This window comes from Cervus elaphus, chromosome 20 (assembly GCF_910594005.1).
Source record: "Cervus elaphus chromosome 20, mCerEla1.1, whole genome shotgun sequence".
Taxonomy (NCBI): domain Eukaryota; kingdom Metazoa; phylum Chordata; class Mammalia; order Artiodactyla; family Cervidae; genus Cervus; species Cervus elaphus.
Window position 1 is genome coordinate 25,344,406 of NC_057834.1, and position 13,865 is coordinate 25,358,270.

General features: G+C 50.5%; 1 protein-coding gene across 10 annotated transcripts in view; it reads right to left on the reverse strand.

The window, feature by feature from the left end:
* Positions 1–2,032: 2,032 nt before the first annotated feature.
* Positions 2,033–13,865, reverse strand: part of GPR161 (G protein-coupled receptor 161) — a 58,517-nt gene continuing 46,684 nt past the window's right edge. For 9 of the 10 annotated variants that reach the window (XM_043876229.1, XM_043876233.1, XM_043876232.1 and 6 more), the window contains 3 exons: positions 8,090–8,194; positions 5,439–5,558; positions 2,033–3,321 (listed from right to left, as the gene is read on the reverse strand). In XM_043876229.1, coding sequence (XP_043732164.1) covers positions 3,056–3,321; positions 5,439–5,558; positions 8,090–8,194 — 491 coding nt within the window. In that variant the 3' untranslated portion in view covers positions 2,033–3,055. Of the gene's footprint in view, positions 3,322–3,811; positions 5,164–5,438; positions 5,559–8,089; positions 8,195–13,865 lie in introns of those variants that run through there. The other variant, XM_043876231.1, reaches the window with a different exon arrangement.

Genomic DNA, 13,865 nt, shown 5'->3' on the forward strand with positions numbered 1-13,865 from the left:
TAGTGACACCACCGCCGCGCTGCTGCCACCTGCCGTCGAAGGCCCTGAATCGGCGCCTCGGAGAAGCCTAGGTAGTGACCTGTATGCTTGGCAGTGTGGGACATCGTGCTTTCCAGGTCACACTAGCCTCCAAACCTGGTGTCTGGGAGAGAGCTTGGGGGGCACTTAGTCAAGTGGTAATCTCGATGAAAGAAGCAGAGATGGGCAACAGTCCTACAGGTGGTCCTGTCAAAACTAGAAGATGCAGAACTGAGGTTTTTATCTTAGTAAGTGGCCGAATGTCCCACCTACCACTCCCCACATGGCCCCCTCAGGAAGGCCTTAGGTTGCCGCTGCACAGCAGAATAAAGCTGATGGGCCAGCGTTCAGCAAGGGCAGTTGGGGTTTTGACTTTCTGCCCTAAGGACAAGTGTCCCCAAAACTGCCTCCCAGAAACCTCAGTGTATGGGGAGTGTGTCTTTGTCCTCTCCCCACTCGCCTCCTTTTGTGCTCCCTTCTCACTCAGGCTGAATAAGGAGTATTTGAATTCCTAAATATGCAGAATATGGTTCTAGCTGCCAGATATCCTCCAAGTGTTGGCTCAGTCACCTCCTATAGGGTGCTACCCCTAACTCCTTCTAATTGGGAATATTCACCTCCCTATAGAGCCTGCAGTTCTTTCGAGAACCATTACTTGACTTTGCTGTTTATTAGCCTCAGTCTCCTCTAGGTCTCTTCCTACATTAGAGTGAAAACACTTTAATGTTATTACTCACAGAGCCTAGCTTGATGCCTTGCACACACTAGATGTGCAGTGCTTGGTAGATGAATGAATGAATGGACTTCAGTACAAAAGAGGAAACACAGAGAATGCTTTTGGGAAGTACAGTATTTCTAGATTGGCTTAGATGAAATCTAGTGTATCCCAGCTAGGCTGGGATCAGCCTGTGAGGACTTGGGAGGTCTCAGGACTCTTCTTAGAGCCCAGCCAAGTATAGTCCAGGGAAGGCACTTTCCAACTCCTGGGATGCAAGCCACTTCGTTGCACTCAAAATGGCCTAATGGGGGTGGATGGGGTCATTTGGGGGTGGGTCATCCTAGGTTCTTGCCCTGTTCCACCTCAGAGCATACTAGAAGCTCAGGAATATGGTCCCTCTAGAAACTGGATACAGACAAATGCTAGGAAAAAATACAGAAAGCAAAAATGCCCTCAGATTTAGGAATGCCAGCCAGTAGTGAGAGCAGAATCTGAGTGATCTGCACATCACCTCAACAGAACCCACAGGTGAGACTGCCCTCTGCTTCTTCCCTCTTCCATCCAGATGTAGACTGATGAATTTGATCGCTGTGAAGGTAGCAGCCCCCAGGTCTAAGGAAAAGACTTTTGTAAACTGCAGACACAGGGACCGGCCAACCACTGGTCTCTGCCACACAGCAAAGACGCACTGCCTCCTGGAGAACCAGTTAGACCACAGTGAACACTGCAAAGGTGAGGCACTTTCTGGAGCAGCTGCCTTATACCAGATGCGGGAGATCTCAGAATCTATCCCCTGCTGACCACCTGGAATTCAGAAGTGGGGAAAGACCTGCACTTGGCTGCTATCATCTAGGCTGAAGGGCAGCAACAGATGGTTCAGCCACCACAGCCACTGTTGCAAGCCCACACATTAGGCCATCCCATCTCACAGGGGGCGGGGAGAGACCTAACATACGCATCACAATCCATAGCCCCACTTTCCACCTCTGAGGACACGCCCTCTGCACCCATTTATGTGTCCTACTGGTTGGCATCCTGTCAGGACTGTGTTCTAAACAGACACACTGGATCAGCCCACGCCTCAGGATCAGGCCTGAAGTGTGTCACATGCCCATTAGACATCACACCCAAAAGCTGTGCAAATACTGATCCATGGGTCACTTTTTTCCCACTAACAAATTCAGGGAACGTCAAAGATCAGAGTTAGAAAGGACCCCTGCCGCCACTCAGTCCATGGGACCACAAAGACTCAGACATGACTGGATGACGAAGGGCACACACACCGTTCAGTCCAACTCCACATCCCTATCTCATTTCCGGATGACCGAGAGGTGACAGGGAGCCCCAGTGACCCGAGTGGTATAAGGCAGAGCTGGGCCGGCACACAGTTGCTGAGGCCAAGTCCAGAGTTCCTTCAAGTCTTTGTCTTGAGCCATTCAGGGCAGGGAAATAGTAGCTGCTGACCATGGGAGTTTTCCCTGGAGGCCTGCTAATCTAAACAGTACATCAAGCATCACATACGGAACCTATTCCATGGGATCTTCCTGTGTGAAGGGGATTCCCTCCAACGATAGCAGTAACTACTTCGCGGCAGTGCTTCGCCCACGGCCCTGTTCAGGTCTGGAAGATGAAGGTGCTTCCTAACCAAACGGGTTGTTTTTCTTTTTAATTCTAGAAATGAAACATCTGGCATCTGTTCCTTGCTCCCGTTGTTTACAGTGGTTTCTCTCTTCTTTTACAATACTAAAGCACCAGTCCATAGGGAGGCCTGTCCTCAGCAACCACCGCCCCAGACCTGCTGCCTCCGCCCAGGGGCCAGCAACAGTCCCTACTAGAATCAGCAGGTGGCCCCAGTGGCGGCAAGGCTGTAACCATGGGTCTGGGGTATTTTGCTCCTGGGCTCTCCTCTGGGGACCATTTAGGGTAGAACCAATGGCCCCACACAGCCCGCATCAACCACACAGGGGAAGTGCCATCCTCCAGAGTGTCCCGAGGCCTCTAGTACAGTGCTTGGCTGGACTCCCAAGGGCACAGGTGGTGAAGAAGAGGAAGTGACCCACGTGGTGGCTTCCTGCCCAGCTGAGGTCTCTAGCCCCCCCTACACCCCATGTCCCACAACGTCTCAGCCACACCTCCATCTGCTTTGTTTTGTGCTCTCAATGCCTCTGGTCCCATCACTGGGATCAACAAGAAGCCCGCGTGTGGTCTCACACAGACACTGAAGTCACTTACAGACATGGTTTTCAGTGTTTTTTCAGATGACTGCGTATCAGATGTTGCTCCCGGGACCCTGGCACAGATGGTAACGGGCGTCCACCCTCATCTCTGCTCTGCGGCTAAAACATTCCCCTCTTCGATGCTCTGAAGCTGCAGCCTCTGACCTGCGAGAGTTCTGCTGCCTCGGCGGCTCCCAAAGCCAATTCCAGGGACAGTCCGAGCTGTAAGCAAGACCCCAGGCAAAGCCTCCTCCCCAAATAAGTTGATTTTGGCTTCAGCCTCTATGGCTTTGGCCAGGCTGGTTGCGTAACTGTCCAACGACTTGTGCACGTCAGCTTTCACATGAAGAATGGGGTTCTTGGCAGCTTCTAAAAGAGAAGGCAGAAAAAGGGTTAGTGAGGGGCCAGGATCGGCCTGCTGTTGCTTTACTGACCTGGGGAGGGGAGACAAACAGGTGACCAGTGTGGGTTCTGGAGTTTAGAGTCCCTAGGCGACAATTCCCTACTTACTGTTTGGGAAATCTTAGAAGTCATTTAATCTAATTTCAGTTTCCTAATCTGTAAAGAGATCATGGCACACCCCTTATGTCAAAGGGTTCCTGTGATAATTAAACAGTTCTTCCTAAGGTGCTTTAGCTTAGGTCTGGCTCGTAGGAAAGGCTTGATAAATACTTTCTATTGGGCTTCCTAGATAGCTCAGTTGGTAAAGAATCTACCCGCAATGCAGGAGACCCCAGTTCAATTCCTGGGTCGGGAAGATCCGCTGGAGAAGGGACAGGCTACCCACTCCAATATCCTTGGGATTCCTTTGTGGCTCAGCTGGTAAAGAATCTGCCTGCAATTCGGGAGACCTGGGTATGATCTTTGGGTTGGGAAGATCCCCTGGAGAAGGGAAAGGCTACCCACTCCAGTATTCTGGCCTGGGGAAATTCCATGGACTGTGTAGTCCATGGGGTCCCAAAGAGTTGGACATGACTGAGTAATTTCATTTAGTTTACATCTGTGAAAGAGTTCTCTGGTCTTTCAGCTCCCTGGAATGTGTAGCAGTTTGGGCTATAAACTTCCACAAACCTGAATGTTGTCTCTGGCCTTTCCACAACCATTCAGAGACTCCTCAGAGCCATGGAGAACCTCAGGATTTAAAGGACATTAAAGGTCAGGTGCCCTTTCCCCAAGGAGTAGGATCCCTGACAACTTAGGTGAACAGATGGGGGGGGGGGCCTTCAATTTCACATCCTGATGACTTTTAACCTCACTACCTATTTTTCTCCTGACATCTTGGAGGGAACAGCTTATCCCCTAATCCTCATGTTGCTTGGAGTAGGCAATTCCCATGCCACGCTCCAAGAAGAGAAGGGAGGAACACGTGATCTCTCCCTGCCCTGCCACTCGCTCCCAGGAGGACTGATGTGGTCTTGAAAGTGCCTGCCCCTCGCCGTCTGCAAAGAAGAGTGCCTTTGGTATATGGTCCCCCAACAGGGAGGCTGATGGAGCGAGTTGGCCATATGTGGGCTGGGTGGATTGGGGAAGGCTTCAGTCCATTTTTTTTAAATTTGGGAGTAACATATTATAAGGCCCATGAGGCTGCTAATCCAAGCTCTGTTCTTGAATCTACTTTTCCCATAAACCAGACGTTATCTGCCTCCTTGACATCCATGACGAACCCTTCCATTCATCTGGAATCGGGGTGGGAAGTGGTAGAAAAGATAGGACGAATTATGAACATAAACTCTGATGTGGCCCATATTTATTTTCACAGTCAGCATTTCTGAAGAAATTATATCAAAGTTCCTGGACCCCTCCCTCACATCTCATTCAGAGGAAAAGAGATTCTTCCATCTGTGGGCAGCCTGGATGGCACTTCTGTCAGCATATCTGGAAGGGAAACTAGACCCCAAATTCCAGAGGCAACTAGAGTGCTGAGGGCTGAATTCAGAACAGGTGGGGCTAAAAATGCAGGAACCGGATTACAGCAGAACTTACTCCTCTCACAGGACCCAAGTGCCCCAGCACCTTCAGGAGGGCAAGACCATCGAGGTGGCAGCTTCCCCTGCCATGAAGTTGGAGCACTTATTGGGCCATTATTTTCACCTTCCACACATGAAAGCCGAGGCTCAGAGAGGCCGAGTTCAGATTCATATCCACACAGCATCCATAAGGGAAAGAAACTTCGGAGGGCTCAGAGACTGGTGTAACTGGTCAGGTAACTTCCTGAGGGAGGAGATGGGAATCATCGGTGTGTGTGTGTGTGCGCGTGTGAGTGTGTGTCTATGTAGCCCACTGCTTGCCCAGCCTTAGACGCTGTTTGCTCTAAGAGTCAGAAGACTAAGGACTCAAGTGAGAGCGGTCGGGTCGGGAGTGACATGCGGATGGGCAAAGGTGGAACCCCTAGTGTGGTGGGCGTGGGGGCAGGCTCAGCCGAGGAATTTTCCTAAGAACCTTTCACTTCCCCATTTCCCTGAAGCCATCAGTCACAGAAACCAAACCTTTGATTTGTTCTACTTCATCTTCAAATGTCACCGAGCTCCTCCTCTTGGGTGGGCACGTGCCATGCGAGAGAGGGTTGTCATCTGACGTGTAGTCTTCAAGCAGCATGACATCTGTCCCTAAAACCAAGGGCAGATTGTGCACCTCTAACTGGCAATGCCAGATCCTCTCACCTTCTGTCCCACCCTCTCTAAACACCCCTTGCATCCCTCTCCCATTTATTCAAACCCACAACCAGGTGCAACCAACTGCCCTGCAGATTTGTCCAGGACACACAGTGTCTCTCGTCCCATTTCAGGGAGTTTGCAGCCAGCCACTGGGGCTGCTTTTCAGGCACACCAAAAACAGCAATGTTATCCAAGTGGATGGGTTACAGCCAGAACTAACATACTCAGAAGTGCTGAGTCAGCCAGACCTGGACTAGGGAAGGGGAGTCAGACTGAGTGGAGGAGGGAGGCATTATTAAAGGGGCTTTGTATTCAGAGTGATTTTTCTTACAGTTTGAATTTCTATCATTCTAGTTAAAATATGCTGTGCTAAACATATAAACTCTGAATGTGTAAAGTTCTTTAGGGATCAAAAAGGGATTGAAAAATATGCCCCTCAAAAAGTAGGGGGAAAGGCAGACAGGAAGGAAGTTCTACTAGAGAGAACTGGGTAGACAGGTGGTGAGGGGTGGGGAGGGGAGCAGAGCTTAGCAGAACTCTGACCCCACCCCGGGGCGGATGTTGGGACCAGCCCTCCTCTGTCTTAGTCTAGCTTTCAACCCTTCAAAGCCTGGTGCTCAGCAAATTAGGAAGAAAGCAGAGCCAGGAGTTCCGCGTATGTTCTCCCAGGACAACCTGCACAGCTGTGCTCCTCTGGCGGACTTTACAATATGGTGGTTACGTTATACAACTCGGGTTCCCAAGTTGGACAGATCTAGGATCACAAACAGGTTACTTAGTCCTTCAGCATCCTCCAAGGTGTATAAAATGGGGATAATTCTGTCCACCTCACAGAACTGTCATGAGAACTACGAGCTGGGCCGTGTGAAGCTGTGAAGCGGTGCCTGGAGCACAGCAGGAGCCGAGTCAGCGGAAGCATCCCTCACGAGGACGTGGCTGAGAGCAGGGAGGCTGAAGCTCACACGAGCCGGGAACCCAAGCTCTTTGTTCTGGCTACAGCACGTTCCCTTACTCCTTTTCGCCTGGTCACCTCCTATTCACTCTACAGGTTTTACTAAAACTTCCTCAGAGAAACTTTCTAAGGCTCCCATTCCCAAGGGCTCTCCCCAACGGGGAGCACATACAAGTCCGCTATGTTTCCTCATGGCACTCGGCTTCCTCTCCCACACCTCTCATCACTGTTACGACCTTTTTAAATAGCAGAACTACTGAGGTATAATTTGCAGCCCACACAATTTGCCTATTTAAAGCCGCATGAGGGCCACTCACCAGCACATCTCTAGAACATAGAGCAGTATCTGCTCAAGGCAGGGGCTTGGCAAGTAAATATCTGTTTAGTGAATAAATGCCCCTGCCTCTGGATCCCGACTAGTTGTCTGAGAAGACGTAAGAGGGCCTGAGGAGCAACAGCGACTTTCCTGTCCTTCAAGTTACAAGAGGGACTTTGGTCTACAAGGGAGGCTGTGACCAGCTGTTTAACCCTCTGGGCTGCCTGTGGGGGCGCATTCTCAGGGAATGTTCTGCCTCCAAGGGAGATGCTCCAAGACAGGAGGCCTGGTCTGGGTCCCTGCCCGTGGCCCTTCACCCTAGAATTCCGCAATACAGGCTCAGATGAGGGAACAGATCAAGACAGAGAGGAGTTTCCGAAAGGTTCCCCCTGGGGAGATGGAAGAGCAGGGAGGGAAATATTCATGGCTAGCCTGCTGCATTGAGGTCCGGGCTGCAGAACCCTGGGTTCATGCCCTGCAGGTGGACAGACGCCACCCTGGGATGCGGTGCTTCATCAGCCCTGTGAATGACCGATGCAGGGACACTGCCCATCCCTGCCATGAGCCTCTCACCTCGTGAGGTGCTCCAGCTCTGTGCTGACGAGCACAGAAGCAGACTGTGATATCACAGAGCCCAGTGCTGAGGGGAAGAGCCCGGGGCTGGCACCATCCCCTGGGCAGCAGCTAAGGGAGGGTCTGGAGGATATTGATGGAGGTATGTTTCATCAGAGAGATCAAGTTCCCCATTGGTAGATCTTGGGGCATGTGAAAACGTGACGCGGGAGAGAGGGACAGTGCCCAAGTTCTGGGGCACATGGGGAGCCTCAAAAGTTTAGAAAAAGACTGAGTAGCTTGTCTGAGATAACACAGCTCTTAAAAAGCCAACTCAAGACTGAAAACCAGGCAGGTTGATTCTGGAGCCTGCACTGGTCAGTGGTTATTATAATTCACATAACAATTCATGATCATTTGGCATTTTAACTTTGAAGGCTTTCACTTAATTCGAATCTCACAACAACCCTGCATGGCGGAGAGAACGGGAGCTGAGATTCCCGTTATACAGAGGGAGAAACTGGGGTGCAGAGATGCTGAAAAGCAAAAAGCCATGGCTGGGAACCCAGACTCTGAACTCTCACCCCTACACCCTGGGAGACATTCCTCCCGCCCACATGCTCCTGCCTGGAACTGGGGAAATGCAGCAGGTGGGAGGCTTACCTGAGTCCTGAGAGCAGCTGAAGCCAGTGTCCCCGGTGCTGCTGCTGTTCCCCAGGGGCTGCTCGCCTGCCATGAGGGCTGTGAGGTGTGGAGACAGGCCCAGGTCTGCAAAGCAAGGTCGGCATTGACCACACGATTGTGCCCAGGCCCACTCTCCTGTCCACCCTGCTCTCCCTGCAAAGGGTGCTCCCCATTCACTGAAGACACGAAGGTCTTGGCTGCCTGTCCTCCGCTTCACCCCTTGTTCTTATCCCAGGGAGTCTGTGACAGGATTCACTGGGTCCTACCAGAGGGGAAGAGCTCATGACAAATGTCAGACACCAACAAGGCAGGTGGGAGAGAAAACACAGTGAACAGTCCTGGGAGATCTTCCAGTTACCACAGCATGTGGGTGCTCCTTTAACTTCCAAGCCTATCTGAATACCAAAAGGTATTTTTTTAGAAGAGGCTGAAAGCCCCAAGCAAAGAGGATGTTTGTAAGTTGGAAGGTAGGGGGTGGGCAATGAAACTGACCCAAAAAAGAGCAGAGGCTGGTAACAGGGGAGGACTGGAAGGAGACCCCCAAAAGCTTAAGAACTGAAGGCTTGGAGTCTCTGGGCAGGTCGGGCTCAGTGGACAGACTCTACAGGAAGCAGTGGGTCCCCTCTAGTCCCAACTCAGGCCCCAGGGACCTGCCCTCCATGTTGGCAGGAGAGCAGACAGAGTGAACTGGGCAGCTCTGGCCTTAGTGATGCCAGGCACATGGCAACGTGTAAAAACTGAGGGAACAATGAGAGGCTGCTTGTTAACAGTGGGACCCCCGCCCCACTGCCTTACTCGGCCTGGGCAGGGGGCCAGAGGCCTCGTCCCCAAGGAAACCCAGCCCGTCAGAGGGAAAAGCCCCACAGACCCCAAGAGCTGGGCAGCCTGTAAAACGGCCCAGCCCCTCCAGCCTTCAGTCTGCGCGCCCAGGGCTGCCTTATTAACCATGAGGGACAGTGACGATCAGGAGACATGTAAGGAAAAGCACTAGCAGAAATGGGGGAACAAAAGAGGAAGGAGTAAAAAAAAGGATCTGCAGGACACCATGCAGGGAGCTTAAGAAAACAAAATTCTAATTGGGTGTCCTCAGAAAATTAAGAAAATAACCAGTCTATGAACAAAAGAGCTGGAGGCAGCAAAGACCATGGAGACAACAGAAAGGCACTCTTAGCAATTAAAAAAACAGCACAAAAAGCGAAACTCCTCCCATCTCCTGAGGAAGACCTGCCTGCCGTGCAGGCCCTGCCATGAAAGACCACCTGTGTTTCCCCACAGCACGCTTACAGACAGGTGAGGCCTCCGCCTATACTTTCATCATAATTCCTCAAGGGAAGAAGGCGACAGTACCCATGCTCTCCTTCCTCTTTCAGAGCCAAGGAGGAGATGGTGGGAGCATGGCAGCCCATGCAGACAGAGCTTCCCTTTTCATGAAACATGAAACATGCGGATAACACTTTCGCAAGGAGCTGCCCCCTGGTGTCGGGGGCTGGGTCCAGAGAAGATTCCAAACATGATCACCCACCTGCAGGGTCTTGGCCTCAGAATATGACTATGTCTCAGCAGGAAGCCGGGCTCGAGGAAGGCGGCCTGTGGGGGAGCATCCACTGCCAACTGGGATGGCTGAGGCCACAGTGGGCTTTGGACACATCTCTGAGGCTGCGGTGAAAGCGAAACACAAGTCCTGGTCTCCACCAGTGGGAGGACTCTGCACCAGGCCAGTGCAGCTCAGCTAAGAGATCTGGAAACAGGGCAGCCCAGTGGAGACTCTTTATTCTGTGTTTACCCAGCATTTATCACTAGAGAATGGGCGCAGCAACCCTGAGTTTCTTCACATGAAGCAACAACACACTAGACTGGGCTCAGTCCAGCCCTTTTAAAAAAGAATTTTTTTTAAAGAAAGAAATAAAATGGCCCAGAGATCAGATCAGAAGCCTGGCGCAGCCAAAAGAGTCACGAGTGTCTTTCAGAGGCTAAAGGAACAGGAGTACAATTCTGGGGTGAAACTGGCACTCTGAAGTAACCAGAAGACCGCTCGGTGGCACAGGAAAGGAACCTGGAGAAGCAAGTGGGGGAAAATTCAGAGGCCCCAGGCCTCTTACCCTCCAGTGCAAGCCTTATGAAGGCCTTGAGGTGGGCCATTTCCTCTAGTAAATGGAAGTCAGTGTCCTTTTCTCCAGAAGATAACTGGGAAGGCTCTGTCCCCAGTTTCAGGAGCTTCGAGCATCAGGTGGGAGTGGCATCTGGAGACGCCTCCCTCCACGCCTGGGTGTCGGGCCTGATGGCAGTGTTGCCAGGTGAGCTCCTGGCCCTTTCTCCTGAAATCCTCAGCTTTGCTCCAATCGCCTGCAGCCAGCTATCAGCTTTGGATTTGTAGTGTGGCCTTCACTGAAGGACTGATGTTGAAGCTGAAACTCCAAAATTTGGCCACCTGATGCAAGAGGTGACCCATTTGAAAAGACCCTGATGCTGGGAGGGATTGAGGGCAGGAGGAGAAGCGGACGACAGAGGATGAGATGGTTGGATGGCATCACGCACTCAATGGACATGAGTCTGAGTAAACTCCGGGAGTTGGTGATGGACAGGGAGGCCTGGTGTGCTGTGGTCCATGGGATTGTGAAGAGCCGGACACGACTGAGCGACTGGACTGAACTGAACTCCTAAGACCAAATATTAGCATTTAGTGCACCTTTGAGCCGGAGAAGGCAACGGCACCCTACTCCAGTACTCTCGCCTGGAAAATCCCATGGATGGAGGAGCCTGGTGGGCTGCAGTCCATGTGTCGTGAAGAGTTGGACACGACTGAGCGACTTCACGTTCACTTTTCACTTTTATGCATTGGAGAAGGAAATGGCAACCCACTCCAGTGTTCTTGCCTGGAGAATCCCAGGGATGGGGGAGCCTGGTGGGCTGCCGTCTACGGGGTCACACAGAGTCGGACACGACTGAAATGACTTAGCAGCAGCAGCAGCAGCACCTTTCAGCACTAGAATCAATGTCCACTCCAGAGCTGACCTACCCACCATGAGGTGGCCCTGCCTGGCAACTCCCAGGGAGGCCAGAGATCTCAGTTCCTCAGGGAGCGCCATGCTAATCTGCTAATGAGACTTCACGGGCAGAAAGTATCATGTGGCCTGGTGAGAGCCGGTACCCAGGGGAAACCTAAGCGGATGCACTTTTTCAGTTTGGGGTTAACAGGATGAGAAAACCAGAATTAATGGATTATGGGTGAAATCTACATATGAAATCTTCATAAACATGACTGCCTGTGCAGAATGCCTGGCATCTCCGGGGCAGCAGAAAACTCCAGGTGTTTGTGGAACGCCACGGCACCTGCTCACAAGCACTGTTAGGAAAGTTTATAATTCCACGTACTGAATCCTTTGGTGAGGACTTTCCAGGTGCTCATGCCAATGGAGAGGAACAAAGCCGAGAGAGGGCTTCTGAGTCTTTTCTTGCTGGCTTTGGAACGAATCTTATCACCCTTCTTAATGCTGTGCTAACAGGAGAGAGCAAGGTCCTTCTCTGAGTGTAAGAGAGGTAGCCTGAAGCAGGCTGGGGCAGGGAAAGCCCACCGGGGTTTAGGCGTCTGCTGCAGATCCAAGTCATGCCTACAGAGAGTGCCAGGTCGGGGTCTGCTCACAGCCCTGGCTCGGCCAGAGGACAGGGACGCAAGGCGGAGGCCAGGGTTCTCCCTCCTAATCAGAAAGGCCTTGGGTTTTCCTGGTGTGACCAGAGTAGGGTGCAGGGATGGGATGGGCACTGTATTCTGCTTTCTTTTTAAGACTCTTGCCAATGGTGTTGCCCACCTCCTAAAGTCAGGACATCTGGGGAAGAGACAGCAGAGATGCCCCCACCTCCGATTCAGGGGAAGGCCAACAATTCAGAACCCATCATCCCACACACTCTTCAGCCCAACAACAACCCACAAGACTGCTTCTCCCTCAGTGAAGAGACCGCTCACTGCCTTGAGCTTGCCAATGCAGCCACAGATGGTGTTTCCCATCTGTGCTCACAGGCTTACAAGCTCTTCTAGGATAATCCCAGTGGCTCACACAGAAAATCTTGGCCCCCAAAACAGATGTTTCTTTTTATTCTATCTACCTTCTCCTCCTCCATTCTCTTTCCTCATTCTTAATATCAAAATGTTTATTTATTTTTTTTTGCCTGGAAGATAATTGATTTTACAAAATCTGAACAAATAATCAGTAAAATGAAACCAAGGCCTGAATGTATTTCTCCTGGCTCAGAAGTCACACTTGGTATCACAGTCTTGCCAGTAGCAAGGGGTGGAAGTTCAGGAGTTAAAATTCTCCTATCCCGAGAGATTTTTTTCTCTCTTATGGTCAAAATAAGGAGGGAGTTCAAAAGGGAGAGCATATATGTATACCTATGGCTCATTCACGTTGAGGTTTGACATAAAACAACGAAAGTCTATAAAGCAATTATCCTTCAATTAAAAAATAAATAATTTTTTTAAAAGTCCCAGAATTCCTTCCTTTCTCAAGAAAAAACACTCCATTAGTCCATGAGATAAATTAGTGATGTTGGTTTGCTGCCACATGGAACAGATCTATCATCACTACTCCAGAGTACTCATAATTGAGAGTTGTAATTTTCACTCTCTTGGAAGGGGAGGTGGAAAGCCGATTTCCTGGAAATGAAAAATTAACTCAGGCAGTGAGTTGCCCAAAGTCATCTGGCAAGAGACTGGAACTGCACTCTGAACGATGTGGCTCTTTTCGTGAATATGATCTGATAGGTGCCCTCAGAGTCTCCCTTCCAATAGGTCATCCAGGTGACAACCTCCCTCAAACAACAGAGTGGTAACTTTGGAGGCAAGATCCACCAATGCGTGCTACAAAGAGTGGGTGAAGGTTGAAGGGGAAATAGGATATTTTCATAACCTCAAAGTATCTCCTCTGCTGTACTTATTAATGACAATGGAAAAAGTAGTTAATCTAGAGTGGGGAAACCTGCCAGACATCAACCTAACTGTATGGACTGACAGTATTCCCCCAGAATCCTATACTGAAGCCCTAACTCCCAGTGTGATGGTATTCACAGTGAGTTCTTGGGGAGGTAATTAGGTTTAGAAGAGGTCATGAGGGTGGGAAGACCAGAGAGCTTGCTCTCTCCTAACCTTCCACCATGGCAGGACACAGCAAGAAGACAGCCAGGAAGAAAGCCCTCCCCAGAACTCAACCAGGCTGCCACTCTAACTTCAGACTTCCAGCCTGCTGAACTGTGGAAAAATGAATGTCTTTGGTTTAAGCCATATTCTATGGTATTTTGTTGTAGCAGCCCAAGCTAAGACATCAACCAAGAGATCAAGAATAAAATTAGCTAGTAATAAGACCTATAGATATATGTGCCCCTGGTATGCTTACTAGGAAGAGCATATCACCTGCCTAGCATCCTGCCAAAACAGTAACCTTGAGAACACATCAGCTACACACAGATTGAGGGGCTGTCTACAAAATCCCTGAACAGAACTCTGCAAAAGTGGCAAGTCAGGGAAGACAAAGAAAGAACAAAGACTTGTTAAAGATTGAAGAAGACAAAGGAGATGTTGTGAATACAACATGGGATCCTGAACTGGATCCTGGAACAGAAAAAGGACATCAATAGGAATATAGGTGAAATCCGAGTTAAGTTTGTAGTTGTTAATAGCCATGCACTTATGGTGCTATGGTTAGGCAAGATGTTAGCACTAGGAGAAGCTGAGGGGATGCGAATTCTCTATTGTTTTTCCAAC